Raw genomic sequence first — 21,720 nt, forward strand, 5'->3', positions numbered from 1 at the left:
GTGATCGTTTTTGCCGCGTGTCGTTAGAGAGTGCAACGGTAGAGAGACAGCTTGAAGTTGGTTCATTGAACCCTCTGCCAGGCACTTTATTGTGAATAGCAGAGTAATCACATAGATGTAGATTGACAGAACAGCCGCCTGCCATGATGATCCTGCAGCCTCAGTGCCTGACCGCGCTGTAGATGGTATGGCGCAGCAACTGTTCGTGAAGTACCGTCCAGATGGGAGAGCGAGACACGCCTTCTGCTGCTGCTAATCGCCGTACACTGGTCCCAGGGCTTCCTTCCGCGGAACGTAGCGCACACACCTCCATGTCAGTGTTCCGGGGTGCAAGGCTACCTGTCTCTCTCAGACACCGGAAAAGTCTGCCAAACAGCTTACCAGAGGGCGCACTACACTGTGGATATTTTTCAGCTTAGAGGGCACGGCCTCGCAGCCTATGTCCACTTGTTAAACCATAGCAGCGTATGATATCCGCCATTTCTCTTGTCGAGGCTTCCATTGCTAACAAGTGGTGGAAGAGAGAAAATGTTAATCTCCTTCACCATTTGCATGTACAAATAGTTCAATAACAGTAAACACGTAAGTGAATCCGCATTTGGAAGTAGGTAAAACACCAGGATACGTGCACAGGTGCAATAAGGCAAACAAACACGACGACTACAACACGACTCCCACTACACAACTGATTGCAGACCACCTAATGGCAGGTAGAGCACTGTGAGTAACGCATCATAATATCTCGCCTACACATTTGACAGAGCGCTAATCCAGCGACTGTGCTAGTATCCGCAACCAAGCGTCGCACAGGCCTTCCTATAAGCACGTGTTTGTCTCGGAAAGTATTTATTTCCGGACCCATGTTTACTGCAATTTTTTTTTTCTTGTTTCGATAAGTACTACCACCTACACTTTTTTTAACACCTTGTATGGTGTTGTTGTTGTTGTTGTCTTCAGTCCTGAGACTGGTTTGATGCAGCTCTCCATGCTACGCTATCCTGTGCAAGGTTCTTCATCTCCCAGTACCTACTGCAGCCTACATCCTTCTGAATCTGCTTGGTATATTCATCTCTTGGTCTCCCTCTACGTTTTTTACCCTTCACACTGCCCTCCAGTACTAAATTGGTGATTCGTTGATGCCTCAGAACATGTCCTACCAACCGATCCCTTCTTCTAGTCAAGTTGTGCCACAAACTTCTCTTCTCCCCAATCCTATTCAATACCTCCTCATTAGTTACGTGATCTACCGATCTAATCTTCAACATTCTTCTGTAGCACTACATTTCGAAAGTTTCAATTCTCTTCTTGTCTAAACTATTTATCGTCCATGTTTCACTTCCATACACGGCTACACTCCATACAAATACTTTCAGAAACGGCTTCCTGACACTTAAATCTATACTCGATGTTAACAAATTTCTCTTCTCCAGATACGACTTCCTTACCATTGCCAGTCTAAATTCTATATCCTCTCTGCTTCGACCATAATCAGTTATGTTGCTCCCCAAATAGCAAAACTCATCTAGTACTTTAAGTGTCTCATTTCCTAATCTAATTCCCTCAGCATCACCCGACTTAAAGATGACTACATTCCATTATCCTCGTTTTGTTTTTGTTGACGTTCATCTTATACCCTCCTTTGAAGACACTGTCCATTCCGTTCAACTGCTCTTCGAATATACAAATGGTCTATTAGCTAATGCCGAAAATTCCGTCAGGATTTTCGCGGATGATGCTGTTGTGTACAGAGAAGTCACAGTGCTAGAAAATTGTAGCGAAACGCCGCAAGACCTGCAGAGGATGAACGCTTGGTGAAGGGAGTGGTAATCGACCCTCAACATAAACGACTGTAACGTGCTGCGTATGCAAAGACAGTGAGACCGTTTATTGTATGACTGAACGACTGCAGAACAATCACTGGAAGCTCTTCTATTAAATAACTAGGAATATGCGTACGGCGCTGTTTAAAGTGGAACGACCACCTAAAATTAATTACGGGTGAGTCAGATGCCAAATTCATACGAAGAATCCTTAGAAAGTGTAGTACGTTAACGACGTATGTAGCTTAAAAGGATTAAATAATGCGCTTATATAGCCGTGTCGACATTCTTCCTCGTCCAATAAGCAAATGGAATAGGACAAAAGTTCTCTGATAGCCATACGCTGCATTCTGCAGTGCCTGGACCTTGATGCGGAAATAACACGAAAACTGGACTCGTACGAATGGAAACGTGTAATGTGATTCGACGGGTCTCCTACCACACACAGGACGTGTCTATACAGGGTGGTCCATTGATCGTGACCAGGCCAAATATCTCACGAAATAAGCGTCAAACGACAAAACTACAAAGAACGAAACTTGCCTAGCTTGCAGGGGGAACCAGATGGTGCTATGGTTGGCCCGCTTGATGGCGCTGCCATAGGTCAAACGGATATCAACTGCGTTTTTTAAAAATAGGAATCCCCATTTTGTATTACGTATTCGTGTAGTACGTAAAGAAATATAAATGTTTTAGTTGGACCACTTCTTTCGCTTTGTGAGATGGTGCTGTAATAGTCACAAACATATGGCTCACAATTTAGACGAACAGTTGGTAACAGGTAGGTTTTTAAATTAAAATACAGAACGTAGGTACGTTTGAACATTTTATTTCGGTTCTACCAATGTTGCACATGTACCTTTGTGAACTTATCATTTCTGAGAACGGACGCTGTTACAGCGTGATTACCTATCAGTAGGACATTAATGCAATAAATGCTCAAAATGATGTCCGTGGACCTCAATATGTATAACGACACTCCTCTCAACAGCGAGTAGTTCGCCTTCCGTAATGTTCGCACATGCATTCACAATGCGCTGACGCATGTTGTCAGGCGTTGTCGGTTGATCACGATAGCAAATATCCTTCAACTTTCCCCACAGAAGTAAATCGGGGGACGTCAGATCCGGCGAACGTGCGGGCCATAGTATGGTGCTTCGACGACCAATCCACTTGTCGTGAAATATGCTATTCAATACTGCTTCAACCGCACGCGAGCTATATGCCGGACATCCGACATGTTGGAAGTACATCGCCATTCTCTCATGCAGTGAAACATCTTGTAGTAACATCGGTAGGACATTACGTAGGAAATCAGCATGCATTGCACCATTTAGATTGCCATCGATAAAATGGGGGCCAGTTATCCTTCCTCCCATAATGCCGCACCATACATTAACCCGCCAAGGTCGCTGATGTTCCACTTGTCGCAGCCATCGTGGATTTTCCGTTGCCCAATAGTGCATATTATGCCGACTTACGATACCGCTATTAGTGAATGATGCTTCGTCGCTAAATAGAACGCGTGCAAAATATCTGTCGTCGTCTCGTAATTTCTCTTGTGCCCAGTGGCAGAACTGTACACGACGTTCAGAGTCGTCGCCATGCAATTCCTGGTGCATAGAGATATGGTACGGGTGCAGTCGATGTTGATGTAGTACTCTCAACACCGACGTTTTTGAGATTCCCGATTCTCGCGCAATTTGTCTGCTACTGACGTGCGGATTAGCCGCGACAGCAGCTAAAACACCCACTTGGGCATCATCATATGTTGCAGGTCGTGGCTGACGTTTCACATGTGGCTGAACACTTCCTGTTTCATTAAATAACGTAACTATCCTGCGAACGGTCCGGACACTTGGATGATGTCGTCCAGGACACCGAGCAGCATACATAGCACAGGCCCGTTGGGCATTCTGATCGCAATAGCCATAGATCAACACGATATCGACCTTTTCTGCAATTGGTATACGGTCCATTTCAACACAGGAAGCAAATACCGTCCGCACTGGCGGAATGTTACGTGATACCACGTACTTATACGTTTCTGACTATTACAGCGCCATCTATCAGAAAGCGAAAAAAGTGGTCCAACTAAAACATTCATATTTCTTTACGTACACATATGGCAGCGCCATCTAGCGGGCCAACCATAGCGCCATCTGCTTTCCCCCTTCAAGCTAGACGAGTTTCGTTCTTTGTAGTTTCTTCATTTGATGCTTATTTCACGAGATATTTGGCCCGGTCAGTATCAATGGACCACCATCTACACTCCTGGAAATTGAAATAAGAACACCGTGAATTCATTGTCCCAGGAAGGGGAAACTTTATTGACACATTCGTGGGGTCAGATACATCACATGATCACACTGACAGAACCACAGGCACATAGACACAGGCAACAGAGCATGCACAATGTCGACATTAGTACAGTGTATATCCACCTTTCGCAGCAATGCAGGCTGCTATTCTCCCATGGAGACGATCGTACAGACGCTGGATGTAGTCCTGTGGAACGGCTTGCCATGCCATTTCCACCTGGCGCCTCAGTTGGACCAGCGTTCGTGCTGGACGTGCAGACCGCGTGAGACGACGCTTCATCCAGTCCCAAACATGCTCAATGGGGGACAGATCCGGAGATCTTGCTGGCCAGGGTAGTTGACTTACACCTTCTAGAGCACGTTGGGTGCCACGGGATACATGCGGACGTGCATTGTCCTGTTGGAACAGCAAGTTCCCTTGCCGGTCTAGGAATGGTAGAACGATGGGTTCGATGACGGTTTGGATGTACCGTGCACTATTCAGTGTCCCCTCGACGATCACCAGTGGTGTACGGCAAGTGTAGGAGATCGCTCCCCACACCATGATGCCGGGTGTTGGCCCTGTGTGCCTCGGTCGTATGCAGTCCTGATTGTGGCGCTCACCTGCACGGCGCCAAACACGCATACGACCATCATTGGCACCAAGGCAGAAGCGACTCTCATCGCTGAAGACGACACGTCTCCATTCGTCCCTCCATTCACGCCTGTCGCGACACCACTGGAGGCGGGCTGCACGATGTTGGGGTGTGAGCGGAAGACGGCCTAACGGTGTGCGGGACCGTAGCCCAGCTTCATGGAGACGGTTGCGAACGGTCCTCGCCGATACCCCAGGAGCAACAGTGTCCCTAATTTGCTGGGAAGTGGCGGTGCGGTCCCCTACGGCACTGCGTAGGATCCTACGGTCTTGGCGTGCATCCGTGCGTCGCTGCGGTCCGGTCCCAGGTCGACGGGCACATGCACCTTCCGCCGACCACTGGCGACAACATCGATGTACTGTGGAGACCTCACGCCCCACGTGTTGAGCAATTCGGCGGTACGTCCACCCGGCCTCCCGCATGCCCACTATACGCCCTCGCTCAAAGTCCGTCAACTGCACATACGGTTCACGTCCACGCTGTCGCGGCATGCTACCAGTGTTAAAGACTGCGATGGAGCTCCGTATGCCACGGCAAACTGGCTGACACTGACGGCGGCGGTGCACAAATGCTGCGCAGCTAGCGGCATTCGACGGCCAACACCGCGGTTCCTGGTGTGTCCGCTGTGCCGTGCGTGTGATCATTGCTTGTACAGCCCTCTCGCAGTGTCCGGAGCAAGTATGGTGGGTCTGACACACCGGTGTCAATGTGTTCTTTTTTCCATTTCCAGGAGTGTATATGGAAATCAGAGGCGGAAAGTGCAGTCTTGACTGTCCTGCTCGTATTGAGACTGTGAATCGCATTGGACATTCTCTTTTGGTTTATTCGTTTGTAATGTGGTTTGCAGTGAGTCCTGGGGCCATACATTAGGGAAAGAAAAGTAGTGTGCAGAAGAAGCGGTTCTGTTAAGAGCGACGAGGAACCAGTTCACGTGGCATGTTTCAAGAGCACGGGAACGTAACATCAAAACGACTTTGGACTCCACAATCGCCGATATTTGTATATTATGAAGGCAGTTATCGTTTGTCTTGAAAACCACTGAGGAGCCTATTGGCCTCGTTCAGTACATCTTCTGGAATCGGTGTAGTTGCTTTTGCAAAGGGTGTAGCGATTCTCATTGAATGCCTTTCATTATAACCGCTAGTTAGGATAATTCAAGCAGTTTTGTGTGTGTAAAAGGTCTGCTATACAACATACTACAGAGACGTAACTTGCCAGATAGATACAAGTGACTTGCACTTGACAGTCAAGTGCTCTATTCCTTTCTTGTTACCCTGTGTGCCCTTGCTCCAGCGTCGATCTTATTTAGTCGTATGTGATCAGGAAGAGTCAAAAGACGGGCAAGCAGCTCATAGCTGCGCAGTTTCTACGTCGCCAGCTTCCCGTTTCCCCGCTTCGGCTATTGTTTACTCTTGTGATCGCGCAGCTGGCGGGTGTGAAGTGGGTACCAGAACTCGGTACGACACAAGAGGCGCCGGCAGAGTCTCAGAATGGGTGCAGGTGCTCGCGTGCTCCCGACCTCAAGGTCCCGTTTTGTGTGTGGCAGGTGCCGCGGCGCCGCTCCACAGCCTGCAGAAGCCCCGCCCCAGTGGCGCCGCCAAGTGGAAGACGCTGGCAGCAGCAGGGACGACGACGACGACGGAGGCGGCGACGGCGGCGCCCGCCAGTGCCATGGTCGCCTCAGCCACTGGGAGCCAGGCGCACAGGTCCAGCTGCCGCACGCAGCTTCGCTACTCCGTATCCGGCTGCTGCAGGACTGGGACGCTCTCTTGAGGGTAGTAGACGCGTCAGCTGTCGCCGGAGTGACAGGTGGCGTTCCCACGTGCCTGTTGACAAGTGGTTTCCCATTTGACTATTGACATTTTGTAGCCCCATTTGACTGACATTTTGTGCCCCCATTTGACTGTTGACTTGTGGCACCCCATTTGATCTTAGCTGATGGTGTTCCAAAGTTAACGTGACTAGTTTTTGATGCCTATTTGTATCGTTGTGTAAGTCCCTAGCTTCAAGACGACCTCTGTATCTCCAGAGCAGATTGTTGCACTGACCACATTAACACACGTGTTGTAATTAGTTCCGAACACACAAACACTGCATGAGGTTATCCTCCAGTGGCATATCTCATCATACTTTCGTACTCGGGATGCCTGAGGTGACAGTCATTATCAATAATAGAAAAACGAGTCCAGTATTTTGACACTACCTTCATCTATCAGATGTCCAAGGTAAGCGGCATTCGAATATCTCAGTGTACTGCATCAAGAGCGAACACGGTGTAAATGTAACTGGTAATAACGAACAGGGTTGATCTCGTCTACCAGGTTCATAACGCAGACTTCACGACATTGCCAAGTGTGTGTTATTAAGCTACGCAGTGTGTGTGTAGTAGTTAAGACAGAGTGAAGATCTTAGTGATTAGGGAGAAGCTTACCGAAATTCTGTTGCACACAGCTGCATAGATATATTTTCATGTACGCTGGAAGACGGAAAAGAGCTGGTCAGTTGACATATATAGAATCAGGAGGACAAAAGTACTCATTATAGTGTGATTATTTCGTGGTAGTTGCGTTTAATCGCTTGGGGTCGTCTATCAGTGTTGACAGACGTATGTCAGTGTACTACTCAGCGTCCTGTTTATGGTTAGCCAGCACGGTTACTGAACAGTAAGCACCAAAGTGACTACAGAAGAAACTGACTGAAGTGCTCTGCTACGTGAACACTCAAACAGCCCACCACGTGTCCTGTCAGGAAGCGCACAGACTACAGCTGATTTGACTGTGACTCCTGCTTCTAGTCTGACACGCAGTAAGAATTTCTATTGGTCACTGCATGAGGTACTTGTCCACCTTCAGCACTCAAAGACTTTCATTTCCTCGTGAGAGATTACGTGCTGTTTGAATCATTCTTTATTATCTAGAAACCTTTTTTTTTTTGTTTGGTGGCAAAACATACCGATACTGCTCAGCCACGAATTTATTTGTACTGCAGCGCGTTAACATACAGTACACAATTAGATAGGTTCTCGAGATCTGAACGGATGGAGATTTTTATCGCTCTAGAGGCAGCTTTGATCGGTCTAAAGACAACTTTGATAACGTGGCGTCAGGCAGAGTGCTGGCTAATCAGAGGGTGCACTCAACTTTCGATGATCTTTCCCTCGTAGCAACTGTTACCGTTACGTTCCACTCTTTATTTAGCAGAAATTGTTCTCCGCCCACATTCGGACAGTGTAGTGCTGCGATATTTTCTGCGGTGCACAGTTGTTATTTGGTCGAGAAGCGTCGCGGGCAGACTGGGTTGTTTCTGCGCACATCTCTCGGCGGTATCGGAGGTGTTTTTTTTTTATCATCTGATCAGTTCCTAATCTGTACAGTAACGAGCTTTCCAAGGGCTCGACATTTAATGGCGCCGGCATCGGACGACAGGTAGCGCTGTAGCTTGCAGTAGCTAAGCAAGTGACTGGAGACTCCAGCAGCATTCAGTGAGGACTACTGGACGTCGCGGTGGCAAGTGTTGTGTTATGTTGTGTTGTGCTGAGATGTGTGACGAGGTTCGGTGATCCGGACAACCGCCGCAGCCGATTCGAGTGTTACTTTGGTTTCGGCACCGAGTGGAGACGTCGTCAGCAGTGACCGGAGGCGAGATGTCCGAGAAGCAATGGCTGGCGCTGCTGCTGCTCTTCGTGACGTACCTGCTGTTCGGCGCCGGCGTCTTCTACTACATCGAGCGGCAGGCCGAGAAGGTGACCAGGGCCGCCGACATCCTGCAGCGTGACCACATCATCGGTGAGTCTCCGCCTGTTCTCGCCTTCCTTCCCTACTCTAATCTGCTTCACACTGCTGTACGAATGAAAAACTGACCAGTAGCAGTAGTGCTAAAACTATTCTTTACCAGTGGACCTTTAAAAAAAGAGTAATTTTTATTCTTAATATTTCCATTGATCAGAAATATTGTGTTTTTATAGAAAATGGGAAAAGCGAACAGTGCTACTGTCATAATAATGGCGACAGAAGCGAGCAACAAGCACGTGACATAAGGACTAGTACAACATTGCTGAAACATAATGCACCTGTTACCGTGTGGCGTGGCCTATTAGATGATACACATATACTTGCACTGTACAAGACTTGCCCATCTGGTATGTGTGGTAATTTCTCGATGTTGTCGTCGTATATCAGTTGTATTACAAACGGTAACATCCAGTGTAAGGACGTATTTTACGAAGTGCAATATCAGTGATGCACAATGCTCCATTTTCTTTATAAGATTAAGAACTGAAGGAGCCACAACAAACCTGGCGACATCATTTAAGTACAAAACTTGAAACTTTCTATTTTTTTCATAGTTTACAATAAAAATTGAAAGTGCCTGATATCTTGCCTGTACTCTACTGCACGGATGGAAAAACCGACCAGTCAGCACTGATACCAGTATTTTATTTCGGAATAACCGTTATCTTTCGGCATATATTTGGTCTCGTTTATAACAGGTGATTTTTATTTTTTACTAACTACGAGAAAAAAAATCGTAATATCAATTATCAACAGCAGTAGTGTTTAAATTATAGGTTTCTAGTAGACATTATTTTAAAAAAAGATTGATTTTTTATTTGTAAAATTTTCATCGATTAGAAATGTTCTGTTATTGTTGAAAATGGGAACAGTGAATAGTGCTATTTTAATAATAATGGCGACAGAAACGAACAACAAACATTTGGCATAACACTAGCTACAACATTGCTAAGACAACAGTGTACCTGTTACGACGTTGCATGGCTTACTAGACGGTACACGTATACATGCATTGTATAATACTTGCCGCATATGGTGTGTATGATAGTTTCTCGCTTTTGTTCTCCGATATCAATTGTATTGCAAATGGCAATAACCGTTGTGAGGACGTATTTTACGAAGTGCAATATCAGTGATGCACAGTGCTCAATGGAAGGAGCCACAACAAACGTGGCGCCATAAGTTATGGACAAAACTTGAAACTTACCAATTCTTGCGTAGTTTACATTAAAAATTGAAAGTAGCTGATATGCTGCTTGTTCCTACGTAAAAAGCCCTTAAAATGGTCAAATTAACACGAGAAGTACTTTAGCCTCAGTTTTCACCTTTTATCACTGACTATTCGTAATTGGAAAATACTGGTATGATTTTTGAGAAGAGTTTCAAAAAAACTGGAATGAATAGGCGAATACTGGTGATTTTTCTGTGTAGTATTCAAACACTTATTACTTTTCGAAAAAAGCAGCGAACAGTGGACGGACTAAGTTTTCCTTTATCTATCTATTTAATGTAATATTTTGATTCTATGTATCTCGTCACTGAGGGAGTCAGTATTTTTCCGTCTCTGTTCGATTTCTACTTTTATTTCAGGAAATTATAGGCATATAAAAACCGAAAATCGGTTATCTCCGGAATCACTTATTTTTTGAGCGGTTCTAACAGTCCTGTTAAACTGGCGTTTAAAAAACGATAAGGCCGAAATTTATTGTTTCAGCTCCCTTCACGGCGCGCTGCGTGAATCTTGCGAGCTGCGCACTTTTCTGCTCCGTTCTCATTTTACGGGAAGTGTTCTTCACTTCAGGTCAGGTTCGCACTGTCGTTTAGTGGACAAAATACCAGTCTGCCGAGTACCGGAACACATTTTCGACTGGATTTAGAACTTCGTTACACACAGAACTCAATACGTTGCTGTTAACGGAAAGAAATCGATAGATGTAAAAGTAATTTCAGTAGTACCACAAGTAAATGTGGTAAGACCGTTACTGTTAACGATATATGCATCTAAATGAAGAGTGGTCAAACGTTCGAAAAATGGCGCGTACCCGTCAACCAATGTCGCCCAAACTTACGGTTATATTCAGGGATCGGCCAGAAAGGAAAGTGTCAGACCTGGGAGCTCCAGACGTCCAAGCGTTTAGAAAAAAGTCGTTTTTCGCACGGGTCTTGCAAGGCACGGGAAATGTATGTTAGCTTAGTTTCCAACGGAAACATTTCTTTAATTTTCAGTTTTCGAGTTACTTACATTGCAAATAAACCGAAATAATACTAAGAATATTTCATTTATTAATATTTTAATAAAAAGGTGCAGACGACATCTCCGTGTGTGAAATTAGGTACTTCCATTACTTTAAAATTCACTATAAAAACAAGGAAAGCAGTAATTTTATCATTACCTTGCACACGTTACAAACAGCGCATTTTTACAATGACATGACTGTTTTAAGTTTCCTATACAAAAACAAACGAGGTTTACTTTCATAAAAAGTTCAGTCATCGCACAATTCGGTACCAAAGCATGCTTGGTGTAGTCCTGTACGCCGGAAATGCAATTCCTCCTTGGAAAGTTATTCGCAGAGTCCTCGTGGACGCTGTTAAGTACAATCCCATTCTGGAAATTTGTTTGCACGCCGAAATCTTCCTTTCCCTTCCCTTTCCTTTTTAAGCCTTTTATGGAAATATTAATAAACACAATATACTATTATTTCGGTTTACATGCAATGTAAGTGACGTAAAAACTGAAAATAAAAATGTGTCCGCACAGGCGCTTGAACCCACGATCGTCGGATTACCGTTCCGCAGTGTTTCAGTTGCGCCAACCGCTTTGTGCGAACTAGGGGAACGCAAATGGCTCCTTCCTCGCACTATCCTTGCAAAAAAATAGTTTTTTTTCTAAACGCTTTGCCATCTGGCTCACCCTCTTCTGTCAGTTTCATTTATGGTATAGCCATGCATATACCACAAATTTTGACGAACTCGCTGACGACGAAAAGGCCCAGTCGCCATGTAAGTGCCATCTCACATTTCTCGGGAGAATAAAAATATATCTCTTCTTGTTCATAGCTTACTTGTATCCAAAAAAAATTGAGGAGGTATTGTGATACCACAGAAGTACTGCAAAAAATAATGAGGCGAATAAGAAAATACATGATTTATTAAGAAAGTTCTAGTTGACATATCAGGAACAGCCTGATTCCAGCTGCCAATAAGAAAGTTTTTGTGCAAAAGTCCCGTTAATACGGACCCACTACGTTTTATTTGTGACAATACTAGTATAGAAATACAGCAGTAATGTGTTAACTAGTAGAACTGCAGTCAACAAAATCTGTTTCTCATACTTTTTTTACGAGAGTATAACAAAATTAAAAACAACCACTCTGCATTGACTTCTGTTTCTTACACAACTCCGTTCTTAGGATTAAATGTTGGAAAAATTTACCTGTAAAACTCTCTGTACTGTCGCTTTTCGGAAAGAAATGACAACGGCGTCAACAGGTCTTCGTGTTGTCTGTCCTCTTTTGAATATAATGACGCCTTTCCCTTCTTCTGTTTTAGAGTTTTTGATAGCTATTCGAGGAGGATGACAAAGACGCTCTTTGATCAGACTGCGTCTGGAGATGTTACACTCCTGCACTGACAACTGTGTTGCAACAGCATCGTTGAAATCAAATAAGTCAGTTGCATGCTTTGGAATTGCAAGGAATGGGTTCGTAGCTTTATCTGGCTCAACAGTCGTGTGTAAATCTTGCAGAACAAAGACTTTGGCGCATGACTCTGGGAGCTCTACAGGAAACCATTGTTTGGCAAAAAGACATTGTTTCACCTAGTAATGACCGAAACATTGTTTCCGTTATTTGGCACCTGGAACAAGTCTACAGGTATGCTACAGAGTGCCGAGGTGACAAAAGCCATGCGACACCACCTAATGTCATGTCGGACCTCCTTTCGTCCGACGTAGTGAAGCAGCTCGACAAGGAATATACGCCACAAGTCGTTGGTAGGTCCCCTGCAGAAATACTGAGGCATGCTGCCTCTATAGCCGTCCGTAACAGCGAAAGTGTTTCTGGTGCAGGATATTGTGCACGAACTGTCCTCTCGATTATGTCCCTTTTAATGGTTGATTGGTGGCCAAATTACGTACTCCAGTAGTCGAGAATGTTCTTCAACCCAGAATGAGATTTTCACTCTGCAGCGGAGTGAGCGCTGATATGAAACTTCCTGGCAGACAAGAACTCGGGACCTTTGCCTTTCGTGGGCAAGTGCTCTACCAACTGAGCTAGCCAAGCAGGACTCATGCCCCGCCCTCACAGCCTTACTTCTGCCACTACCTCGTCTCCTACCTTCCAGACTTCACAGAAACTCTCCTGCGAACCTTGCAGAACTGGCACCCCTGAAAGAAAGGATATTGCGGAGACATGGCTTAGCCACAGCCTCGGGGATATTTCCAGAATGAGATTTTCATTCTGTGGCGGAGTGTGCGCTGATATGAAACTTCCTGGCAGATTAAAACTGTGTGCCGGACCGAGACTCGAACTCGGGACCTTTTTCATCAAACCATTCACGAATAATTGTGGCCCGGTGACGTGGCGCATTGTCATCCACAAAAATTTCGCCGTTGTTTGCGAACATGAAACCCATGAATGGCTGCAAATCGTCTCCAAGTAACGGACCGTAACCATTTCCAGTCAGTGACCTGTTCACTTGGATCGAATTCTTCCATGTAAATACAGTGCCCTCCATTATGGAGCCGCGACCAGCTTGCGCGGTGCCTTGGTGAGAAACTGGGTCTATGGCCCACTCTTCTTGAGCCGTCTAGGGTCTAACCTATATGGTCACGAGCCCAGCAGGGGCGCTGCAGGCGACGTCGTGCCATTAGCAAAGGCAGTCACGTCGGTCATCTGCTGTTAAAGCCCACTGACGCAGAATTTCGTCCCACTGTCACTACCGATACATCCGTCGTAAATCGCACATTAATTTCTGCGCTCATTTCGCGCACTGTTACTTGTCTGTAGCACTGAGAACTCTACGCAAACGCCTTTGCTCTCAGTCGTTAAGTACAGGCCGTCAGCCACTGCTGAACTTAACCGTTTACAGTATATCGTCGATTCAGTTCGACCAGAGGGCCCAGTCCGCTCCATCTAAACGCAGCCTTGTTAACAACTTCGGTCCACGGCTTCGTGGGCTCTGCGCCACACTCGAACCCTACCATGAGCTTTTACAAATTGAAATCGGGACTTACCTGACCAGACAACGATTTTCAGCCCTCCAGGATCCAACCGATATGGTCACAAGCCCAGGAGAGGCGATGTGGTGCCGTTAGCAAAGGCACTCGCGACGGTCGTCTGCTGCCAGAGCCCCTTCGCCGCACTGTCCTAACGAATACGTTCGTCCTACGTCCCACATTGATTTCTGCGGTTACTTCACGCACTGCTGCTTGTCTCTAGCACTGACTACTCTACGCAAACTCAAAATTACTCTCGGTCGTTAAATCTAGAGCGTCGGCCATTGAATGCGTGGTGAGAGGTAATGCCTGAAATATGGTATTCTCTGAACATTCTTGACACTGCGGATTTCGGAATACTGAATGCCCTAACGATTTCCGAAATTGAATGTCACATGCGACTAGTAAAACTACCGTGCCAGGATCGAAGTCTGTTAATTCCCGTCGTGTTGCCATAACCACGTCGGAAATCTCTTGACGTGCCATCTTCAGGCACATGCGGGTGCATTGTTATCACTTCTTGTGCTTTGCCTGCAAGTCCTGACTGATGTGAGAGTGGGGGAACCTTACGGATCGGATTGTCTTGATAGACGGAATTCGTCAGGAGAGGTGACTGACGGAGGAATGCACGCATATCCTCGACTATTAGTCAATGCACTGCCCTTTTATACATTGTGTACTCGACACTACCACCAGATGTATATGTACACATCGCTATCCCGTGACTCTTCTGACTTCAGTGTAGTAGCACTGAAAACGCGTTTTGTGAAAGTGGCATTTAGAACGTTTGACATTTCCGCTCTTCAAATGATCTAGTAGATTGATGGTAGCTCCGTTAGGCTGTTAGGGTGCTGGCAGTTGATGCACTTGTCTCCAGGAAGGCAGCAACACCAGAGGACTGCAGCGAATTGCGTGAAGTTCTGAAGAGACTCGATCTTTGGTGCAGCGAATGGCTATTTGTTTTGGATGTAAGTAATTGCAAGGTTGTTCTTGTTATGTTGTTGTTGTGGTCTTCAGTCCTGAGACTGGTTTGATACAGCTCTCCATGCTACTCTATCCTGTGCAAGCTGCTTCATCTCCCAGTACCTACTGCAACCTACATCCTTCTGAATCTGCTTGGTGTATTCATCTCTTGGTCTCCCTCTACGATTTTTACCCTCCACGCTGTCCTCCAATACTAAATTTGTGATCCCTTGATGCCTCAGAACATGTCATACCAACCGATCCCTTCTTCTAGTCAAGTTGTGCCACAAACTTCTCTTCTCCCCAATTCTATTCAACACCTCATTAGTTATGTGATCTATCCATCTAATCTTCAGCATTCTTCTGTAGCACCACATTTCGAAAGCTTCTATTCTCTTCTTGTCTAAACTATTTATCGTCCATGTTTCACTTCCATACATGGCTACACTCCATACAAATACTTTCAGAAACGACTCCCTAACACGTAAATCACAACTCGATGTTAACAAATTTCTCTTCTTCAGAAACGCTTTCCTTGGCATTGCCAGTCTACGTTTTATATCCTCTCTACTTCGACCATCATCAGTTATTTTGCTCCCCAAATAGCAAAACTCCTTTACTACTTTAAGTGTCTCATTTCCTACTCTAATTTCCTCAGCATCACCCGACTTACTTTGACTACATTCCATGATCCTCGTTTTGCTTTTGTTGATGTTCATCTTGTACCCTCCTTTCAAGACACTGTCCATTCCGTTCAACTGCTCTTCCAGGTCCTTTGCTGTCTCTGACAGAATTACAATGTCATCGGCGAACCTCAAAGTTTTTATTTCTTCTCCATGGATTTTAATACCTACTCCGAATTTTTCTTTTGTTTCCTACACTGCTTGCTCAATATACAGATTGAATAACATCGGGGAGAGGCTACAACCGCGTCTCACTCCCTTCCCAAGCACTGCTTCCCTTTCATGCCCCTCGACTCTTATAACTGCCATCTGGTTTCTGTACAAATTGTAAATAGCCTTTCGATCCCTGTATTTTACCCCTGCCACCTTTAGAATTTGAAAGAGGGTCAAAAGCTTTCTCTAAGTCTACAAATGCTAGAAACGTAGGTTTGCCTTTCCTTAATCTTTCTTCTAAGACAAGTCGTAAAGTCAGTATTGCCTCACGTGTTCCGATATTTCTACGGAATCCAAACTGATCTACCCCAAGGTCGGCTTCTACTAGTTTTTCCATTCGTCTATAAAGAATTCGCCTCAAACTGCGCGGCCATTCCACGCGGCATTGGTTAATTTGGCTCTGAGCACTATGGGACTTAACTTCTGAGGTCATCAGTCCCATAGAACTTATAACTACTTAAACCTAACTAACCTAAGGACAGCACACACATCCATGCTCGAGGCAGGATTCGAACCAGCGACCGTAGCGCTCGCGCGGTTCCAGACGGTGGCGCCTAGAAGCGTTTGGCCACTCCGGCCGGCACACGCGGCATTCCGCACAAATACTTTCAGAAAGGACTTCCTGAAGCTTCGATCTATACTCGATGTTAACAAATTTCTCTTCTCAGAAATGCTTTTCTTGCCATTGCCAGTCTACGTTTTATGTCCTTCCTACTTCGACCATCATCAGTTATTTTGCTTCCCAAGTAGCAAAATTCGTTCACTACTAGTGCCTTAGATACTAATCTAATTTCCTCAGCATCATGTGATTGAATTCGACTACATTCCGCCGGCCGCGGTGGTCTAGTGGTTCTAGGCGCGCAGTCCGGAACCGCGGGACTGCTACAGTCGCAGGTTCGAATCCTGCCTCGGGCATGGATGTGTGTGATGTCCTTAGGTTAGTTAGGTTTAATTAGTTCTAAGTTCTAGGGGAATGATGACCACAGAAGTTAAGTCCCATAGTGCTCAGAGCCATTTGACTACATTCCACTATCACCGTTTTGCTTTTGTTGATGTTCATCTTATATCCTTCTTTCATGACACTGTCCATTCCGTTCAACTGCTGTTCCAAGTCCTTCGGCGTCTCTGACAGAAATACAATATCATCGGCAAACCTCCATTTTTTTTAAAGTTCTTCTCCCTGGACTTTAATTCCTACTCCAAATTTTTCTTTTGTTTCCTTTATTGCTTGCTCAGTATACAATTGAATAACATTGGGGACAAACCTGTCTCATTCCCTTCGCAACTACTGCTTCCCTCGACTCAACGGCCATCTTGTTTCTGTACAAATTGTAAATAGCTTTTCACCCCCTGTATTTTACCCCTGCCACCTTTAGAATTTGAAAGAGATTGTTCTAGTCAACATTGTCGAAATCTTTCTGTAAATCTACAAATGCTATAAACGTAGGTTTCCTTTCCTTACCTTCTGCGAGAAGTCGTACGGTCGGTATTGCCTAGCGTGTTCCTACATTTCTTCGGAACCCAAACTGATTTTCCCCGAGGTCGGCCTCTACCAGTTTCTTCATTCTTCCGTAACGGATTCGTGTTAGTATTTTGGAGCCGTGACTTATTAAACTGATAGTTCGGTAATTTTCTCACCTGTCAGTACCTGTTTTCTTTGGAATTGGGATTGCGAGCTATGAAGCATAAACAGGTGACGAAATAAACTAATGCAAGACTATAGTATCGGCGACAAATTGCTGGAAGCAGTTTCTACCGTCGAGCGCCTACGAGTGACTATGCAGAGCAGTCTAAAGTGGAATAATCACATCAGACAAATTATACGGAAAGCAGGTGCGACGTTTAGATTCTCTGCAAGAATTTTAACGCAATGTAGATCGTGCATGCAAGATTTTTTTTATACAAAAACGTCGCCTTGATCAACCGAAAGCTGTTCCGTCATGCGACCGTTTACCTGTATATTAACAGAATTGTGAAGTACTACATCTCAGTATAGGATGTTCCACAGTCATAGGTACTCGTAAACGAAATGAGCGAGTGCCGGAAAATGGAACAAGCAAATAACTCCACCAAACATGTGATCGGAAAGCAATGCTTTCCCCGATACGACTGTGTACATGAACACCTTATGGGAGAGACGCCACGGACCCAAACTGTAGATACGCACGTGGGGAACAAACACAGTACAAGTGTTCCACACGGTCACCGATCATGTGAACCCAAACTTCAATACGTCTCTTCATCGATGCCCTCCCAGGCTTGTTCCGAATCCATGGACAGCCACCCACAATGCGATCCTGTAGTCCTTCGAAACTGTCTCCTGGGCTGGAATGCACCAAAATAATTAAACATCCCTACAGAAAAATATCCAAGGGGGGGGGGGGGGGCGGGGGGCAGCCACGATCAATAAACTTCATGTCGAAACGCTACCTGGAAACTGTATCGCGAATACTGAAAGGCTGGAAAATGCTTCTTTAACAAGGTATAATGGAATCCGCGAGCATCAGTTATACACAACAGTTCACCTAAATTACACAGCGTGTTTGAAATGTAGAGTAGCTCCAGCCACAGCCGCAGTGGCTCATAGACCCATGTTCCGTATGTCGGAGGAATAGAATGTTGCGAATGGGGTTTCCAATTAGAAGTGACAAAATACTATCCTGTCCTACCCTAGCAGCGTGGAGGTGGGGTCCCAAGTGGCATTGGATGTTCAAGGACCATTGAGCAGCATGTCCTAAATTACGATTGTCTAACCATTACTATTCCTTGCCATCTGTGGCGAAACGAAAGAAAAAAAAAGCTTCAGACAAAACTTATATACAGTTTGCTGCAATAAAAAATGGGGGTTCCCACTGAAGATTTCAATGTTGCCCGCCGCCACCCACCCACCCACCCACACACGCACGGGATGGGGTGACGGGTCGAGTGTGGTATCGTTGGATGCCCTCTCCAAGACAAACGAATTGGAATGATAACTTTTTGGATCCGATGTGTGGTTTTCGAGATATTTCAATGTCTTCAGTTAAAATAAACACAATTTTAAACAAAAGCTACAAAGTTACAAACCTTACAAATTGCCAAGAACAAGTAAATTTATTGCTATTTCGCAGCACCGATTCAGTACATTGACGAAACAGAAATCGCTGGCCCTCTGTTGCTCTGTCTTTGACAGACAAAGCGCGTAATATACTCCCGAAGGTCTCTCAATTTACCGAAGCAGGTCTTCATAGACCTCACAGCAAGTGTCGAAATTAAAAGATGTAGCAAATAGCTGTTTGAGTTTGACTGTGAGGATTTATGAGTTTTCTGCAATGAAAATGACATCATTTCGTATACTGTTACTGTGGTGTCACCGCCAGACACCACACTTGCTAGGTGGTAGCTTTAAATCGGCCGCGGTCCATTAGTACATGTCGGACCCGCGTGTCGCCACTGTCAGTACTTGCAGACCTAGCGCCACCACATGGCAAGTCTAGAAAGGCGGACTAGCACTCGCCCCAGTTGTACGACGACTTTGCTAGCGACTACACTGACGAAGCCTTTCTCTCATTTGCCGAGAGACAGTTAGAATAGCCTTCAGCTAACTCCATGGCTACGACCTAGCAAGGCGCCATTAACCATATCTGGAGAGAGTCTCACTTGTATCGTCAATAGCGATGTACCACAAGGATGAAGTAAAGTTAAGTAAACATACGATTCGTACTTTTCTTTAGTGCCTTCTAAAGTATCCTGTTCCAGAAATCACGCCCGTCTGCGTTAGTTAGCGTGCATTTCAGCCTCCTCTATCTACAAGGTGTTGGCACATTTGCCAACACATCAGTTACTATTTCCAACATTCTAACTTTACTGAAACGGATTTTTTGCGTTAGCTGCTTTGAAGACAAAATATAAAATACAAATCTGAACTAAACATTTCTAATATTAAACCGTCCTTCGAAAAACTTTTCTCTGCAAGCCAGACCCAAGCGAGTCACTAATAAGTACAAAAGTTGTTTTTAATTTAGTATTGAAAAATGGTTCAAATGGCTCGGAGCACTATGAGACTTTACATCTGAGGTTATTAGGTCCCTACAACTTAGAACTACTTAAACATAGCTAACCTAAGGACATCACACACATCCATGATCGAGGCAGGATTCGAACCTGCAGCCGTAGCAGCCACGTGGTTCCGGACTGAAGCGCCTAGAACTGCTCGGCCACAGCGGCCGGCTGAACGTCCTAACGCAAACCGCTCAGAAGTTCTGCCGTACATTTTTCTGCGATGATCATCGAAGTGCCAATGTGAAGTCTGAATGAAGTAATTAACACCATTTTCGGTGTTTGCACATTGCAGCAGTGCAATATCAAAAGCCAAAGCGATCTTATTACGCAAACCTTTGGCACGAGCTGTTCCATTTCATTGTGCCTAAATCATTCCACTGAACCACCACATTCTCACTACAGTCACGAATAAAGGAAGAACTAAAAGGCAGAACAGCGATTTCTATTTTGGAGAATGTGATTCTGTACTACATGCGTTAACACATACTGCACATATCAAAAAAAGTTTTGCATCACCACGGTTCCGAGAGTTCCGGATCCTGTACAGAAAATTGGAATAGAGATCAAAGTAAACCATTTACACCCTTTTTCTGGCTCATAAAAACCACACATTGCATGTTGTACCACCATACAGCGAGACCTTCAGAGATGGTGATCCAGTCTGCTGTACACACTGGTACCTCTAATATCCAGTAACACGTCCTCTCGCATTGATGGATGCCTGTATTCGTCGTGGCATACTATCCACAAGTTCATCAAGGCACTGTTCTACATCTACATCTACATCGATACTCCGCAAGCCACCTGACGGTGTGTGGCGGAGGGTACCCTGAGTACCTCTATCGGTTCCTCCTTCTATTCCAGTCTCGTATAGTTCGTGGAAAGAAGGATTGTCGGTATGCTTCTGTGTGGGCTCCAATCTCTCTGATTTTATCCTCATGGTCTCTTCGCGAGATATACGTAGGAGGGAGCAATATGCTGCTTGACTCTTCGGTGAAGGTATGTTCTCGAAACTTCAACAAAAGCCCGTACCGAGCTACTGAGCGTCTCTCCTGCAGAGTCTTCCACTGGAGTTTATCTATCATCTCCGTAACGCTTTCGCGATTAATAAATGATACTGTAACGAAGCGCGCTGCTCTCCGTTGGATCTTCTCTATCTCTTCTATCAACCCTATCTGGTACGAAGCCCACACTGGTGAGCAATATTCAAGCAGTGGGCGAACAAGTGTACTGTAACCTACTTCCTTTGTTTTCGGACTGCATTTCCTTAGGAATCTTCCAATGAATCTCAGTCTGCATCTGCTTTACCGACGATCAACATTATATGATCATTCCATTTTAAATCACTCCTAATGCGTACTTCCAGATAATTTATGGAATTAACTGATTCTAGTTGCTGACCTGCTATTTTGTAGCTAAATGATAAGCGAACTTTCTTTCTGTGTATTCGCAGCACATTACACTTGTCTACATTGAGATTCAATTGCCATTCCCTGTACCATGCGTCAATTCGCTGCAGATCCTCCTGCATTTCAGTACAATTTTCCATTGTTACAACCTCTCGATACACCACAGCATCCTCTGCAAAAAGCCTCAGTGAACTTCCGATGTCATCCACAAGGTCATTTATGTATATTATGAATAGCAACGGTCCTATGACACTCCCCTGCGGCACACCTGAAATCACTCTTACTTCGGAAGACTTCTCTCCATTGAGAATGACATGCTGCGTTCTGTTATCTAGGAACTCTTCAATCCAATCACACAATTGGTCTGATAGTCCACATGCTCTTACTTTGTTCATTAAACGACTGTGGGGAACTGTATCGAACGCCTTTCGGAAGTCAAGAAACACGGCATCTACCTGTGAACCCGTGTCTATGGCCCTCTGAGTCTCGTGGACGAATAGCGCGAGCTGGGTTTCACACGACCGTCTTTTTCGAAACCCATGCTGATTCCAACGGAGTAGATTTCGAGTCTCCAGAAAAGTCATTATACTCGAACATAATACGTGTTCCAAAATTCTACAACTGAT

At 45.2% G+C, this 21,720-nt stretch overlaps 1 protein-coding gene across 1 annotated transcript in view; it reads left to right on the forward strand.

Annotated features, from left to right (window-relative positions):
* Positions 1 to 6,460: 6,460 nt before the first annotated feature.
* Positions 6,461 to 21,720, forward strand: part of LOC126106151 (open rectifier potassium channel protein 1) — a gene marked incomplete at its 3' end in the record, with an annotated part of 205,169 nt that continues 189,909 nt past the window's right edge. The window contains exon 1 of the mRNA XM_049912392.1: positions 6,461 to 8,561. Coding sequence (XP_049768349.1) covers positions 8,420 to 8,561 — 142 coding nt within the window. The remainder of the gene's footprint in view (positions 8,562 to 21,720) is intronic.

The sequence above is a fragment of the Schistocerca cancellata genome, chromosome 10 (assembly GCF_023864275.1).
Source record: "Schistocerca cancellata isolate TAMUIC-IGC-003103 chromosome 10, iqSchCanc2.1, whole genome shotgun sequence".
In the NCBI taxonomy this organism is placed as follows: Eukaryota; Metazoa; Arthropoda; class Insecta; order Orthoptera; family Acrididae; genus Schistocerca; species Schistocerca cancellata.